This window comes from Etheostoma cragini, chromosome 14, assembly GCF_013103735.1.
Source record: "Etheostoma cragini isolate CJK2018 chromosome 14, CSU_Ecrag_1.0, whole genome shotgun sequence".
NCBI lineage: Eukaryota > Metazoa > Chordata > Actinopteri > Perciformes > Percidae > Etheostoma > Etheostoma cragini.
Genome location: NC_048420.1, coordinates 154,887 through 171,749, shown reverse-complemented (window position 1 = coordinate 171,749; position 16,863 = coordinate 154,887). Strand labels below are relative to the sequence as shown.

General features: G+C 39.7%; 1 protein-coding gene across 2 annotated transcripts in view; it reads left to right on the top strand.

Moving 5' to 3' along the window:
• LOC117956522 (ubiquitin-conjugating enzyme E2 E2-like) overlaps window positions 1–16,863 on the top strand; it is a 72,257-nt gene that overhangs the window by 11,406 nt on the left and 43,988 nt on the right. For both annotated transcript variants that reach the window (XM_034891598.1, XM_034891599.1), the window contains exon 3: window positions 4,440–4,490. In XM_034891598.1, the coding sequence (XP_034747489.1) occupies window positions 4,440–4,490 (51 nt within the window). The remainder of the gene's footprint in view (window positions 1–4,439; window positions 4,491–16,863) is intronic.

Here is a 16,863-nt window from a genome sequence, read left to right as displayed (position 1 = left end):
CAGAGGACGCTCTACAACGTCCCTGTTAGTGATGGCGTTGCACAGTCTGTCCACCAGAGGACGCTCTACAACGTCCCTTTTAGTGATGGCGTTGCACAGTCTGTCCACCAGAGGACGCTCTACAACGTCCCTTTTAGTGATGCCGTTGCATAGTCTGTCCACCAGAGGACGCTCTACAACGTCCCTTTTAGTGATGCCGTTGCATAGTCCGTCCAACAGAGGACAATCTATAACGTCCCTGTTGGGACGACTCTCATTTGATTTTTGTTAAAGTGTTTTTGTTCAAAGGACTTTAAGTTTTTTATCTTAAGTTTTTATTTTTATACATTTTATTAATCAGTAATCACAATATTTTTGACCAAATACATTGAAATTGATACCACAAAGATATTGTAGTCTTGACTTTTGGTGCTTTCAGAAATATTTACATAATGAGATTTTTGATAACTAATCATCAGTAATGTGGATATAAGGACTGTGACAGCTACAACAGTCTGGTAAGTTCAGAAAATTACATCACTTTACTGTAATTCAGCCTTTAAAACCATATTACAATATCCAAAATCTAACACAATATCTAGTCTCAAATCACAATATTGATATAATATTGAAATATTGGCCCGCTGTAACTAATTGACATGAAAAGATTTTTGTAGCATGTCAGTCCACCTGTCATTAGCCCTAATCGCCTACAACTCTTCCATTCTACAGAGCAAGTACATACAGTGTACAGTAAGAGAGCGTTTGAACACATTAGACTCACACCTTTCCCCTCAAGCACAGTGGTAGTGTAATGTAAATGAGCCTCACATTGCTTTGCCGTGTGACTTTTGCACATCCATTCATCTCCATGTTGATGCTGAAACATCTTGTCAACATTGACCGCTTGTCTTTCTCCTCTCCCTTTCAACAGCAAATTTCTTTTGTCCCAGCTAAAAAACAGCTGAGTAAACCGACAGCAAGATCAATATGAGTAGTCAATTATTATCATTTTGTTTTATAGAACCCTTGAACACTTTGAGTTATAGCATGAAAGTGAGCTGAAGACAAGATTCAAAGGAAAAGGAAAACAAATGGAATGGTTTTTATTTGTCAATATAATGGAGAATGGGTAGTGTTTGAACTTGCATCCATGGGAATTTGCACTTGGCAAGCGGAATGTCCAGAGTCCAGACTTGTGAGATTGTGAGGATGCAGCACACTTTATGTGCCCTTTGTAAGTGGGACACCACCAGCTCAGCCAGATCTGATGATCAGGCTGCAACATAACTGTACACCCTAGACAAACTGATTTTGCAGCAATAAATATCAGATTTAATTTTAAAGACTAAAGTTTATCTTTAAAAAGAAATTGTATCTGCTATGAAGACATAAAGCATCCTGCTGGCTCGCGCTCTGCCCACATGCTCTGCTCAAATTCTCTGGATGCACTCTGAAAGCACTTTGAGTGTTGGCTAAATGCTCATTTATAGTTGTACATACTCTGCAGAGCCTATTCCGTAGCCTATGTGAGTGACCCACTGTTGTGAGGATTCATACTTGTTATGGCTAACAAGAGAACATTGTTTGATGGTATCTCTTGAGAGATAATATTAAGAGAATAAAGAGCCAATATGCTTGTGTGTGGCGAGTGTGTGGTAGAGTGAGTGAGAGAGTGACAGGGATTAGCTTTTAAGCAAGTAGCAACTTTAGAGGCTCCAACAGAGACGAACAAAGTGTCTTTCTGACCATGGTGGTACATCTGCAGAAGAAGTTAACCCTCTCTTTGATTTCATGTTGTTCTTGGAGAAGGAGAACCAGGAAATGAGTTGGGGGGGGGGGGATGCAACGCTACCAAGCCACAGCCAAACGGACCAATCACAGTTGTTGTTGTTACATTTCTGGGGGGGTGCACATCAGGCTACGACATATCTATGCCAACCTACGTAGGTAACAAATGCGTGGATTCAACGCAGAACCAAAAATCCAGCTTACCACTAGAAAAGAGCTATATAAATGCTGGACATATACCATTTACCTCTTCCTAACTAGTGGGTCCACATGTCCCTGAAAAAAGACAGATGTTCCAGTAGGCATTATTTAGATAAGTATATCACGTTTCAAATCTACACATTTCATTTATTCAGTTTTGAAGTTCAGCAGCCGTTGAGCAAACAATCTGTTAGGACCTTCATTTAGCACTAGTTCTGGGGCTTTTGCTCATGTCTCATGATCTTCAGCAGGATATTTGCTCAGTTGCTTTTAAGTGAGCCAACATGGCCAAGAAGTGCTTTCTCTGAAGGACAATTCTTTTTACATAGAATTCGATAAGAATCGAGTAAACTAATCATGGTATTTGATTGAAAGCTCCAGAACAGCTACCATGTGGATCCTGAGGCAAGATGGTTTTCTTAACTGGTTGATGCCTTGTCTAAATAACACAATAGCAGGTATGGATAAAAAATGACACTCTTACAGTTAAGGGCTTGCACCTTCTATGTTGGTTCCTAAACAATCCTTTTTTCCATACCAATTTTATGAAACAAAAAGAAATTGAGCCTTGTCTGTCTGTATAACGTAGAGTTTTATCCTGCGTGTCTCTACGACGTGTAATGCTAGACAGCCAATCACAGACATTACTAGATCTTGGTAGAAGCATGCTGCATTCTAATTTGCTCCCTGTTGCTCATGAGATTTACTCCTTAGGCATGGACATTGGGTATTGAATGACAAGGAATTTTTTCGATCCTCGATAGTTGAGAGCATATTCCGTCTCACTGTATATGTGCCTAAAAAAAGCCCTACTATGAGTAAATATTCTGGAATAGTTTTCACTCTAGCTCTCCCTAGATGCCAATTTTTCAAGTGCTTTGATGATTTAAATCTTGAGCTAGCTAATCCTTCCTGCTGTGTTTAATTAGCTGTTCCATACAGCACTTTCACATCCACACTGTGGGGGTCGGGAAAGGCGTTATGTTAATGTTAGTCTTTCAAGGCTTGTGTCATAACTAATTTCATAGGAGTGATTCGAGAGTGAATAACTTCCACATTCCCACATGCTATCTTTGCCTGTCTGAGGGGGAGGGGGGGGGGGGTCCTCTGCTGGCTGCGATTTACCCTAACATCTCTCTGCTTCCACCGTTGGTGTTAAAATTGTTTGCCGTGTCGCCGTGACAACGACAACGCTTAAGAGTCTAACTCATGAGTCAGCTGCCACATTCATCAGACCTTCTGGATGCTAATGTTAAAGAGTGGAAAATGGGGAACACAAGATGCAAACCTTCCACATATTTCATCGGAAATGGATTGTTCTTAAGTAGCGCTTTTTTTCTCTAACATAGTACAGGATTCATTCATTATTCACACACTGTGGCCAATAAACACTCTCAGGACACTTTGACATTGGACTGCATGTCAGGGATCCAACCACCAACCTTCCGATTGGCAGGCGTACGCTTTTCCACTGAGCCACAGTCGCCCTGTGTTGTATTTGCTTCAACCTAACCGCAACAGCAAGAGAAAAATAAACCTTCTGGAAAAAGCAACCAAGTGTTTTCCCTAGTTTTCTGGAGATAGGTGCATGTATTTGGTGGGGGGTTTAGGGGTCCTCCCTCCAAAAAATCTCAATCAAAAACAAATGCAATGTGACATACTCACATACATTAAATGTAATTTTCACATTTAGTTGCCCAAAGTTGCTTTTAACTTGCCCCGGGCCATCGAGCAACCCTTATTGTCAAACCCTGAGAATTAGTTAGTTTTAATGCTTACATTGATTCCATATTCATCCGGCTTATAATGGTAGAAATAACCCTTGCTTCTTAACAAACCAAGAAGAAAAGAAATATTTAAGGTCATAGAAGCACTTTTAATAGCTTGCAACAGAAAGTTGTGTAAAAAGCATGGAAACACACAGTACATCTGTCAAACCACTGTGAAAAAGTCATGGAGAGAGGATAACATCAGCATTCACAGCTGACTGAGTGACCGGATAACACCTGGCCACCAGATCCTTGTTGGCAAATCACTAACATAGTAATGGAATGAACACTTAACCAGGGAGAAATGGGACCTCTCTCTTTCTATTCATTAAACCCTTTTTCTGTGCCTGCCCGGTGTGGAAATGCTCCCAACAGCTCCCTGAAAGTGTGACGGCTGAGGCAGGATAACGATCAGCTGCTAAATTAATGATGCCATATGATTCCTTTATCCGATGCCCTTGTGACATCAATATCAATTTAGGATTGTTTGTTTATATGCATAATAATATGCATACATGGATCCCGCCTGTTAATCTTACGTGACAGGACTCATTCCCGTGTTCAGGAGGTCATTAGAAAATCAATGAGGTATTAAGTTTACATATACTTACAGCTTGAGTTAACTTTGTGTGTGTGTGTGTGTGTGTGTGTGTGTAAGACTTTGATTATATATAACACAGATGTTGTCTCTCGTTTCAGAATCCAGAAAGAGCTTGCAGAGATAACCTTGGACCCGCCGCCAAATTGCAGGTAGGAGCCTGTTCATTGTGTGTTTTTTTTAAAGGGCTATTCTCCCCCGACACCTGAGGCACTTTTGTGTGTGTGTGTGTGTGTGTGTGTGTGTGTGAGCTGTGTGAATGGATTGTGCTGGCTCAGTGAGTCAAATGAATAGCATGCGTAGAATACTATGGTGTATTTGCACCACTGTTTTCTCAGGCTGAAGCCTAATTAATGGACTTTCTAGATAGTCTGATGCATTAAAATGACTTGGGGGTTTCAAGGGAAAACTCAATATATTTATATCTGTGCTTCTGACCTGATTGAAAGTGTTTACCATTAGGATCATTGTATCAACAGTGTTCCCCGAGAGTGGGATAGGCACTGTGCCGTGGCTCCACCGGTTTGCATGGTTTCATTTTCCTCCAAGTGTGGTGAAAGACAGGGGTACGCTCCTGCCCGTCAAGATCTGAGTAAAAGCTTGGATTGTGTGTGGGGTTTTGTTGATTCAGCATTTGGTATTGTCAGTACTAGGGATAGGCCGATATGGACTTTTTAGTGCAGATGCTCGTACCCATTGTTTCTCATCAGCCTTAGCCGATGCCCGATACGGGCTGCTGATTTTCTTGAGCCGACAGTTGGAGCCCTTAATTAACATCATAAAAATGAGACGTTGATAACAAACATTACAAGCCTCAATTTAAAAAAGGAATATTTATTAAACTTAAAAAAAAAACTATATTTAACAATTAGTACAACCAGGTAAGGTGGAACAAGGAAAAAAAAGTTAAGTGCTGAAAATGCTGAAAATAAACATGTAAGCATAATTAAAATTCTGAAAATAAATTCAAAAAAGAACAATTTACTATGTAAGCATTAATAAAACAATTACACATACACACAAACACACACACACACACACACACACACACAGACACAGACACATACCACACGCGTCCCAACCTCAGCCAGGTGGTCGCTGAATAAAACTGGCATTACCTAATCCTGTGACCAGTGTTCCTAACAGCTACCTGCATACGGGTAGCCTATAACGGCTCCCTAAATGCAACGGCAAGCAGTTTTTAGCAGGGGCATTAGCATCTTTCATGTGGACCCACACACTGGCTTAGCTATAGTTGTAAAAACATATAGAGCAACGTGTTTCCACTTTCAATATGTATGGCAACATTTCAGCTAAGTCAAACAGTTAAAAGATGCTTTGGAAGTTTGAAACTTACAGTTGTCTTGAAGAGCAGGCTTCCAGCTAGAACTGTGCAATATATTGATATTATATCGATATTGTGATATGCGGCTAGAAATCTTCTTAGATTTTGGATATTGTGATTGTAATATGGCATAAGTGGTGTCTTTTCCTGACTTTAAAGGCTGCATTCCAGTAAAGTGAGGTCATTTCCTGCACATAGCAGACTTTTGTAACTGTTATTATCCTTTACCCACTTATTCATTAAATATCTACATTACTGATGATTGTTTATTTAAAATCTCAATGTGTAAAAATGTTGTGAAAGCACCAATAGTCAACACTATGATATCATTGTGGTATTGACATCGATGTGTTTGGATATTTGATTTTCTCCACATCGCCCAGCCCTTCTTCCAGCACTCTGCTATGGGGGAAGGGGCAGTGCGTGGGCCCACATGAACTACAGGGTCTCTCTCCAGTAGCAACACAGAGCTGCTGGTGTGGACGCCTGTCTGTAAATAATGCGCATCCGCCGATGCAGATACACCTTAAAGCGAAAAATACATAAATTTGGTTGATCACTACTCAATAAGGTTGACTTCTGAAGTTCTGAACGGTGAAGTCCAGGCCTTTCCTGTGGGCCAGAGAAAGCAGGAAAGCTCATTGATGCATGGAAGCTCTCAGGCCTGGAGGCTACAGCTGGGTTTACTCGCCCAAACTCTTTCTACCCGATGCAAAAGAGTTGGGTCACAGCGACCCGGTGTTTACTCTTCCAGTACCAATCCCGATGTCTTTCTGTGCTCTTATGATGGTGTTGCTTCCTTTTCTGTGTTGTTTACTTTAAGGATTGACAGATACTGGTTTTTCTATACCAAATTTTAGTAGTTAATGAATCCAATATTTGATTTTTTCCGTATCGACCAGCCCTAATTCAAAGCTTTATTTTTGGAAAGACCGTAACAATACACCTCAAGTGAAAAGCTGCATCCATTGTTTTCATGGTTTACTGAAAGATTTGTTTCTCTTCTTTTGTAATTTTTGAAAAAACAAAAACAAATGCTACATGTTCAGCACCTGCTGGCTCATTATGTTAACTCATTAAAAAGATTTTAAAAATTTGTAGACAGTTTCATAAATGGAGGTTAAGCCTCTCACCTGTCACAATAGAACAATTCTTCAACCACGCTGTGCACAGCCACAGTGTAGTGTAGTGACAGAAACCTGTTTCCATGACAGTACTACCTCTGTAGTACTATATCACTGTGTAGTGTAGTGACAGAAACCTGTTTCCATGACAGTATTACCTCTGTAGTACTATATCACAGTGTAGTGTAGTGACAGAAACCTGTTTCCATGACAGTACTACCTCTGTAGTACTATATCACAGTGTAGTGTAGTGACAGAAACCTGTTTCCATGTCAGTATTACCTGTGTAGTACTATATCATAGTGTAGTGTAGTGACAGAAACCTGTTTCCATGACAGTACTACCTCTGTAGTACTATATCACAGTGTAGTGTAGTGACAGAAACCTGTTTCCATGACAGTATTACCTCTGTAGTACTATATAACAGTGTAGTGTAGTGACAGAAACCTGTTTCCATGTCAGTACTACCTCTGTAGTACTATATCACAGTGTAGTGTAGTGACAGAAACCTGTTTCCATGACAGTACTACCTCTGTAGTACTATATCACAGTGTAGTGTAGTGACAGAAACCTGTTTCCATGACAGTATTACCTCTGTAGTACTATATCACAGTGTAGTGTAGTGACAGAAACCTGTTTCCATGACAGTATTTCCTCTGTAGTACTATATCACAGTGTAGTGTAGTGACAGAAACCTGTTTCCATGGCAGTACTACATCTGACACAATCAGAGGGATCTCATTGGCATGCCGCAGTTCTGTTTGTTGGCTCTGTGATCTCAAAGACAACGCTAATCTGGCCAAAGCAACCCTTTATGTTTCCTGACCAATGGCCCGACAGCAGACGGGGGGGGAAGAAATTTCACAGGCATTTCATTTTTGTGTAGAAAAGGCCATTTTAGTGTAAAGGGAAGCTTCCTTGAAGAATGTCCATGCTGAAAGGATCCGTCATGAATGACTGAAAGGAGCTAGGCTGCAGTCGGGAGACCTCAGTCATATGTGAGAAAGGAGACAAGAGACTAACCAATCAGGTCTGTCAGTAGAGAGAGACTAACCAATCAGGTCTGTCAGTAGAGAGAGACTAACCAATCAGGTCTGTCAGTAGAGAGAAACTAACCAATCAGGTCTGTAAGTAGAGAGAAACTAACCAATCAGGTCTGTCAGTAGAGAGAGACTAACCAATCAGGTCTGTCTGTAGAGAGAGACTAACCAATCAGGTCTGTCAGTAGAGAGAAACTACCCAATCAGGTCTGTCAGTAGAGAGAAACTACCCAATCAGGTCTGTCAGTAGAGAGAAACTAACCAATCAGGTCTGTCAGTAGAGAGAAAAACTAACCAATCAGGTCTGTCAGTAGAGAGAAACTAACCAAGAAGGAAGGAACCATAGTGTTGTAGTAGTAATAATAATAATAATAGTAATAATATGTTTATATGATATAGCACCTTTTACAGACAAAGTCACACAGTGCTGCACATGATAAAATTGTTACAGTGCAGTAAGACCCTAACAGTAAGTAAGCAAGCAAGAGATTAGGTAAATAAATCAAATCAAAGATTAAAATGTATACACCCAAAGTTAAAACACAAGACTGATCAAGTGAGTCCTCAGCTGCTTTTCAGAAGCATCAACCGAGACTGCAGGACGGAAGACAACAGAGTCGGAGCCTCGCTTCAAAGGAACGGCCCCATTTAGTTTTTAGGAGGACCTAGACCACTCTATAATCTAGTCTAGACCACTCTATGATCTAGTCTAGACCATAATCTATACTCCTCAGTGGTAGAGCGGTCGCCTGCCGATTGGGAGGTTGGAAAGGACTTAGCTAGTTTTCTTTGAAGCCGTACGAAGATGAAAATATTTTTCATCATTCTTTTTAATCATCTTTGTCACCATGCAACAGAGTAATTAATTGAATGTGACAAGCACTCTGGAAGGTTATGTAAATAGCCCCCACACCAGACACATTATATCAGCCTGTGTGTGTGTGTGTGTGTGTGTGTGTGTGTGTGTTCAATAATCACCACATCCTTTTATGATAGTCCTGGCGGCATTTTGATAAGAATCCCCTATCGGCTGAGGCGAAACAATGTGTGGATTTCATGGGGGAATTGGCCATGCTGTCTCTCTCTCTCTCTCTCTCTCTCTCTCTCTCTCTCTCTCTCTCTCTCTCTCTCTCCTTCTTAATCGCAGCTAGACTTTGTGTGTTCCAGAGGTACCGTATATCCGTGAAGATCTTACAAAATGAAAGCAATAAGGCAGAAGAAAGTGACGCTGCAGAATGGGTTGAATGAGAGAATTGTAAATCCAACCCTGTCTATTGGCTTGTAGATACCATTGACTCAAACACAACTCGGCTTCCATTGTCTGCGGTGGAGCGCTGGTTCACTTCCTCAGGAGACAGTGACAGATTAATATTAATCTTCAATTTGGTGCATATATGACACTTGTCTGACCTGATGTAGACACACACTTTCTCTGATCGTGATCAGTGGTGGAATGGACCTGAGTACATTTACTTAAGTACATTACCGAAGTACAGTATTTTGAGGTACTTTAATCAATACAATTTTATTTATAATATAACATCATTACAAGAGTTATCTCAAAACTTAACTGATAGAGCAGGTCTAGACCACTCTATAATTAAGAGATAGAGCAGGTCTAGACCACTCTATAATTTACAGATAGAGCAGGTCTAGACCACTCTATAATTTACAGATAGAGCAGGTCTAGACCACTCTATAATTTACAGATAGAGCAGGTCTAGACAACTCTATAATTAAGAGATAGAGCAAGTCTAGACCACTCTATAATTTACAGATAGAGCAGGTCTAGACCACTCTATAATTAAGAGATAGAGCAGGTCTAGACCACTCTATAATTTACAGTGAGCAGGTCTAGACCACTCTATAATTTACAGTGAGCAGGTCTAGACCACTCTATAATTTACAGACAGAGCAGGTCTAGACCACTCTATAATTTACAGATAGAGCGGGTTTAGACCACTCTATAATTTACAGACAGAGCAGGTCTAGACCACTCTATAATTTACAGATAGAGCAGGTCTAGACAACTCTATAATTTACAGATAGAGTAGGTCTAGACCACTCTATAATTAAGAGATAGAGCAGGTCTAGACCACTCTATAATTTACAGGTAGAGCAGGTCTAGACCACTCTATAATTTACAGACTGAGCAGGTCTAGACCTCTCTATAATTTACAGATAGAGCAGGTCTAGACCACTCTAGAATTTACAGACAGAGCAGGTCTAGACGACTCTATAATTAAGAGATAGAGCAGGTCTAGACCACTCTATAATTTACAGTGAGCAGGTCTAGACCACTCTATAATTTATAGTGAGCAGGTCTAGACCAATCTATAATTTACACTGAGCAGGTCTAGACCACTCTATAATTTACAGTGAGCAGGTCTAGACCACTCTATAATTTACAGTGAGCAGGTCTAGACCACTCTATAATTTACAGACAGAGCAGGTCTAGACCACTCTATAATTTACAGATAGAGCGGGTTTAGACCACTCTATAATTTACAGACAGAGCAGGTCTAGACCACTCTATAATTAAAAGTTTCCTTCCTTAAAATACAGGGGTCTTAAGTATTACACCCTCCCATGTTTAATTCTTATAGTAGTGTATGTGTAGTGAATGTGACACACATAATTCACCATGTTGCTAAGTGTGGTTCCACACACCTTTTGATTAGACTTGTAATTTACTGCCCTTAGTCACCGCAGGTAATGCTAACTGTTCGGGGAGCACGGCCCCGTTAAATGTTGGGAATGCGTGATGATGTGGGACGTTATGGGGTTGGAATTAGGTTCAGCGCCTTATTCTGCTGATATGTTTTTTTCCTGTAAAATAAACGGGCCGGGCATTCGTGAGTTCAACGTGAGAAATTGTTTATTGTTTATTGATTTAGATTTTTAAAGGGCAGTTACTTCATGGATTAGGAAACTATGCATCCTGATTAAGTTACCTTTAGCATGAGTCTGTAAACTTATTCAAGCCAAAGTATATGTCTTGGCAATGAAATACATTTTTTTAAATTAATATAGGCTATTTTTATTTTGGATATATCCAGAACGGGTCCCAAAACCAAGGCCTGTCAAATATTTCTGATCCAAGGTTAGATAGCAGGCAAAGTCTAATTAGACACTGATACATTTAGAAAATAAAACTTGTGTTTTGCTTAAATATCTGATCCTTATTCTATTATAAAACACCATTTGGTCTGTTTATAGCATTATGTCTTTTAATGTATCAAAAATACTAAACAATAATTCTGACTATGAAATGGTGTGTAATTTATGGTGGTTTAAGGTGCTGGAAAAGCTTTTAAAATGGACCTTGAAAGTGTTTGAAAGAATTAGACCTTGGAATAGGTGTACGAACCCTGATTTAAAAACCTTCTTAAAACACTTTTGTCACTTTTCCCAAAGTTGTTTGTTGATTTTTTGGTGACATTTTTGTTGTTTTAACCAATTTCTTGAAGCTTTCTCCAAAATTTCTTGTCACTTTTTTATGTTTTCTAACTTGTCCCGTTTTTTGTCACTTTTTACAATGTCTTTGTCTGTCTTTTTCTTTCCTTAAAATGCTATGAAATTAAAACACCCAAATTCAATGAAAATAGTGAACTGATCAGTAATTTAACTTGTGAGGAGCGTTCTAAGGAACCATCTACGTTTTTTTTACAATTTGGTTGAAGGAAACCCAAATTTCTGATTTCAAACCTTTTTGAAAATAGGTCAAATATGACCCCGAGGACAGGATGAGGGTTTATTTTTTTTGGATGAACAACCTGTACCTCCGGACAAAAACCTATACTTAGTATAATAGAATTAACATATAAAAAAAATTTGAGCCAATTTATATTTTGGGGGTTTAGGATGCAAATGAGCATTTACGTTTCCCTGATTTATACATCAAACTATATTACACATGACAGTAGTACAACTTAACATTTAAAGAACAATAGACTGGCTCAACTTAACCAAATTACCTCAAACGAGCCCCCAACTTGTTACGACCGGCTCACAGGCCACAACAAAAGACGGAGATGCACAGCAACCTGTTAGTGATGGGGTTTATTTTTTGTTACGCATTTCTGGATTTTTTTTGTTTAATATATATGTGGGCTGATATATCATGTTTTTAAATAATCAAATATTTTTATCGGTATTGGCCTTAAAAGTCCTTGATCGGTCGGGCTCTAGTCTGTTGCTGTTTCTAGTCCCGGTACCAACCGAAGTTAGGATTGGAGCCCCAAGCGCTCATGGCTCCGCGCTGGTAACCAGAGGGGATTATAATAACAGCACGCTGTCATTTGATAACAATGCAGGCTGAAACGATGAACCAAGGTTGTTGTATTCCTCTGGTTTTGTTGCCACTGATCTCGGTATATGAAGCATGTCAGAGTTTTGAAATAGCTGTATATCCTCAACATGCTCTCCCCCGCCTGTGGAATATTAGAAAGCTGTCATGCTGTTAGTGCCATTAGCTTTGAAAGCACACAGTTGACTTAGTGCGTGTCACTTGAAAGCTGCTGTCAGAAAAATATTTGACTATAAAATATTTCTTACATTTTTCTTTAGAAGAAGTCTCTGATAATTAAACTTTGCAACACTTCTTGATGGAAGGGCTTCACCAGTTTTAACCATTGGGCCAAAAGTATGTGGACTCTTACACGTTCGTCTGGTGTGGACTAGGTCCTTATTTCCAGTTCCAGAAAACGGAATGCTACAGCGCACACTGCTATTTTAGATAATCGTTGTAAACAAAGTGTTTGAATTTGACTGGGCCGCACACATTGATGATTTTGTGGATAAATTGATTAGTTGTCTGGTCTCTATACATTACATTAAGGGTGGTGATGTCACAGTGGATATGACACATGCCGTTGGGGGTGTGGGAGACCCAGGTTCAATTCCACTGCGATACCTGTGTCCCTGAACAAGACACTTAACCCCTAGTTGCTCCAGAGGCGTGCAACCTCTGACACACTGTAAATAAAATTGTAAGTCGCTTTGGATAAAAGCGTCAGCTAAAAGACATGGAATGAAATGTCTCTAAAATATTGATGAATGAGGATTGCTGTTTTCAAAAAAAAAAAAAAGATAATGTCCTCAAATGTCTTGTTTTATCCACAACTCAAAGATATTCAGCTTACTGTTACAGAGGAGAGAAGAGACTAGAACATAGTCACATTTAACAAGCTGACGTCAGAGAATTTTAACTTTACATTTTTTAAATAAATTATCAATATAGTTGGTGATTAGTTTAATAGTTGACAACTAATCCATACATGTTGGCAGCTCTATTTCCCAATGAAGGTTAAATGTAAGAGCAACTGGACTTGGTGGAGACCTTTCGTCTCTCGTCCCAGAGACTCAAAGTAAGACTGTCTCGACGTTTACAGACAGATGCACACAAGCACACAAGTGGATTATTCATTCCAATGACTCTGTCAGGAATTATGTAGTTGTACATAGTTGAAGAAAACGATGGAGATGGAACTATGGAAATCCTAATTATTCTCCATCTTTTCAGCCAGCTTTGCTCTCTCACTGGCCGAATGTGGAACCCTGTTTTATTCTTACACCTTGTACAGCTCTCACCTGCTTTACACCACCACCACCACCCTCAATCTTTACTCCCTTCCATACCTATGCTACCAAAGGTAGCTGCAGTATTTTCCATTCATTTCTGTACAATAAGAACATAAAACTTGCTAAAGGTAGTTCATCTGTCACAGGAAACATGCTTGGCTTTACTTTTGTCACAGTCACACTAATGTTATGCTTTAATTAGGATTGCATGATAGGAGACTGGTTATTTTTGACTGGTATAATTCACGGCATTGGAGGGAATGATCATTTTTGCATCATAATTTTTGTGATTTGGATATTGCTATAGTCTGTATTGGGATTTTGCCTAAAATAAGCCACCAGATAGGGCTGCACAATTAATAAAATTTTAAACCCAACCATGATTTTGACTTCCCATGATCAAATTTGCCTGATCGAGCAACCTTTTAAATGTGTCATTTCATATAACGCTCCATTTGTTTTTTTTTGCAAAGCCAATCTACCTCTCAGGAAACCCCTGTCTGATCATGAGCCAGTCAGAATTGTTCCCTGCACCGTGCAGCTTAGTTTTTAGATGGAGACAGTCACAGAGGACAAAGGGACAGGAAGAAAACTCAACAGATAGCAGTCGGTTATTTGTTGGTCTCAAGGTTTACCAGTTTTCCGGTTTCCGGGGACAGTCCCCGATTTTGACGACTTGTCCCCGGCTGGATCTGTCCCCGGAAATGTCCCCGGTTTTCACTGTGGCTGTGTCTCAAATCGCGCACTTCTGTACTAAATACTAACTATTTGAGTACATAGTGCGTTCACATTGTCGAAGTGCGGTCAAATTAAGTGTACTTAAATACCCGGATGGTGCACTCAAAACTAACAAAAAAATGAGTGTAGATCGATGAACACTTTCCACACTCAACGGTCGCCATCTTGGCTACCTAGCGGAAGGGGCGGAGCTACCAAGAGTTGAAAAACTTTTGATAATGGCGGCCGAATAAGCGATAGCGAGACCAACGGAGCAATACAAAGTTGAACGTGAGTCTTTTTGCTATACTGTACAACATATAATGCACCTATATTTGTATATTTGGTTAATTTTACAGTCGGTACTGATTTTCGTACCACGAATTATAACCTTTAGTAGTACCGTAATTTGACGTGCTAGCAAGCCAACCTTAGCTAGTTAACAGCGGCAGTTTAACCATATTGGCAAATAAGTTCTAAGCTAACGTTACATGTGTTGTAGTGTATTGTTGTTTGTGTTAAACTATCGTCCCACTTTAGAAGATTTTAGTGTTAGAAGTGTGATCTTATCAAGTTCTACATATTCCAATGTACAGCGAAATAGCGATCAGCTGATTGTCTGCCGGTAACGTTAACAGTAGTGTTATGTTAAAACGTATCCGCTGTTATTGCCTCCACCTGATGTTTATACTGTTTATACTGCCTCCCCCTGATGAATATCCTGTATAACCCATCTCTTCAGGGACACACGAGGATTAAAGGTCCGTCATTTAGGGGCGACGATGGCCATCAGACCGTAGAAGGATCCCCTGGAGAGTCTGAAGTCCCCCTCAGGTCCCTGTCCCCGTCAGACTAGCTACAGCCTGGGGGGGGGGGGGCCTGCAGAACTACAAGCACATTTTTTAAATAAAATTATATTAAAAGTATTTAAATGTGTTACCTTTTGTATTACACGTTGCATGACTGTTGCAAGCATATAATGTTGCATATACGAATAGAGGAATGGGATCTATTTAAATGTCAATTATGTTCCTTCTCCTTTCACTATTGTATCGTCATGTATGAAGACAATTTAGAACAAAAATACAACTTATATAAAATATGTAATGATGTTTTGTCTATTAGGTAAGTTGTATGGGTAATGCTTCACAACAACAGTCTTATCTCTGGGCCACACGGATGTCCTCATGAAACCGTTGAGCATTAAAATGAACAGTAATGTTATGAATGAATAAATATTAACATTACTTATTTTTAGAGCAGAAACATAAGCATATACATAAAAGAGTGGACTGCAAAGAATAGGTATAAGTAATTAGTTTAAAAGAGTGCAGTATCAAGAAGGAATATTACAATACAGTTTGTACAGTTTTCAGCTAAGGGGGGGGGGGCATGACGGCGGCGTCGCTGTCGTCATCCTGGCGTGACACGGAGCAAATAAAAATCACATTTATTTTTGTTAAAGTAACAAATACAAAGCAGGAATTAATTTTCACGAAAAATAATAGCAGGCTGGAATGTTCTCCCTGGTGAAATTCCCAATTATACAGAAGAAGGGATGAAATGGGATCGTCATTTCCGGTAAGTGCACATGGCAGTGCGCGATTTGAGACAACACTCCTCTGTCAAAATTTACGCACTATGCAAGACAGTACGTAGTGCACGAAGTGTACTTCTGTAAGTGCATGATTTGAGACACAGCCTGTGACTGACAGACCCGAAATTGGAAGGAAAGAAAGAAAACACTGACTGACTGACATTTTGCGTTACATGACCCACTTCTTCTGTAAAGCCGTGCCTGTGTTAGTATCTCTCCTCTGCTCTCTCTCCTCTTACTCTACCCACAACTCCGCTACAGAGTGGGGCCGCTCCACACTTCTGACATTTGTCTACAGATTTAATTGTTATTAACACAGCTGTTTATTTTATTATTAACACAGCTGTATATTGTTAGTAACACAGCTGTATATTAAGTATGAGGGGCAAACCTGTATTTGTACCAGTGTTTCCGTGGTAACTCTGCCATCGCGGCCGCCACGGCGAAGAACACAGAAGAAGTTATTGAATGCAACTAACTTCAGTTGGTAGAGTAACAGCGTGAGACGTAGCTGCTGGACCTGCAAGAGATATGGACCATGGTCAGAATATCATTGGTCATAAAAATGCAGCGCAGTGACGATACAGACGTTTCATACACACGACGTGTGTCACTCCACTGCCCCCCATTCAACCCGTGCTGGACCCATTCATAATGAGTCAGCCGTCTCTCTGTGAGTACGTCCATCCCACCCCCCCTCTCTCCCTAGCTCTTTTAATCAGTTATTGTTGAAAACAAGTGAATGAGCTTTCTCAGAGATAATTTTCTTTTTTTTATTAATTCTACGCTATTTATTTCAGATAGGTAATTTTTATTTCCATGTGTTGCAGCTGTATGTCTAAACAACATACAACTTCAACATAAGAAGAATGTTGCACAATATGGATGTGAAAGCAGTTATAAACAGCCTATGTGACAATAAAATTTTGTTTTGGTTAAAATCAACAAATAATCGTGATAATGAATCGTGATCACAATATTGATAAAAATAATCGTGATTATCATTTTGGCCATAATCATGCAGCCTTACCAGCCTCTTTATTATACCTCAGAAAACACAGGAGTTGACTTGATGGTGAATCCAGACTAACTCTTTAAAACGCATTCCATCCAGTCAGA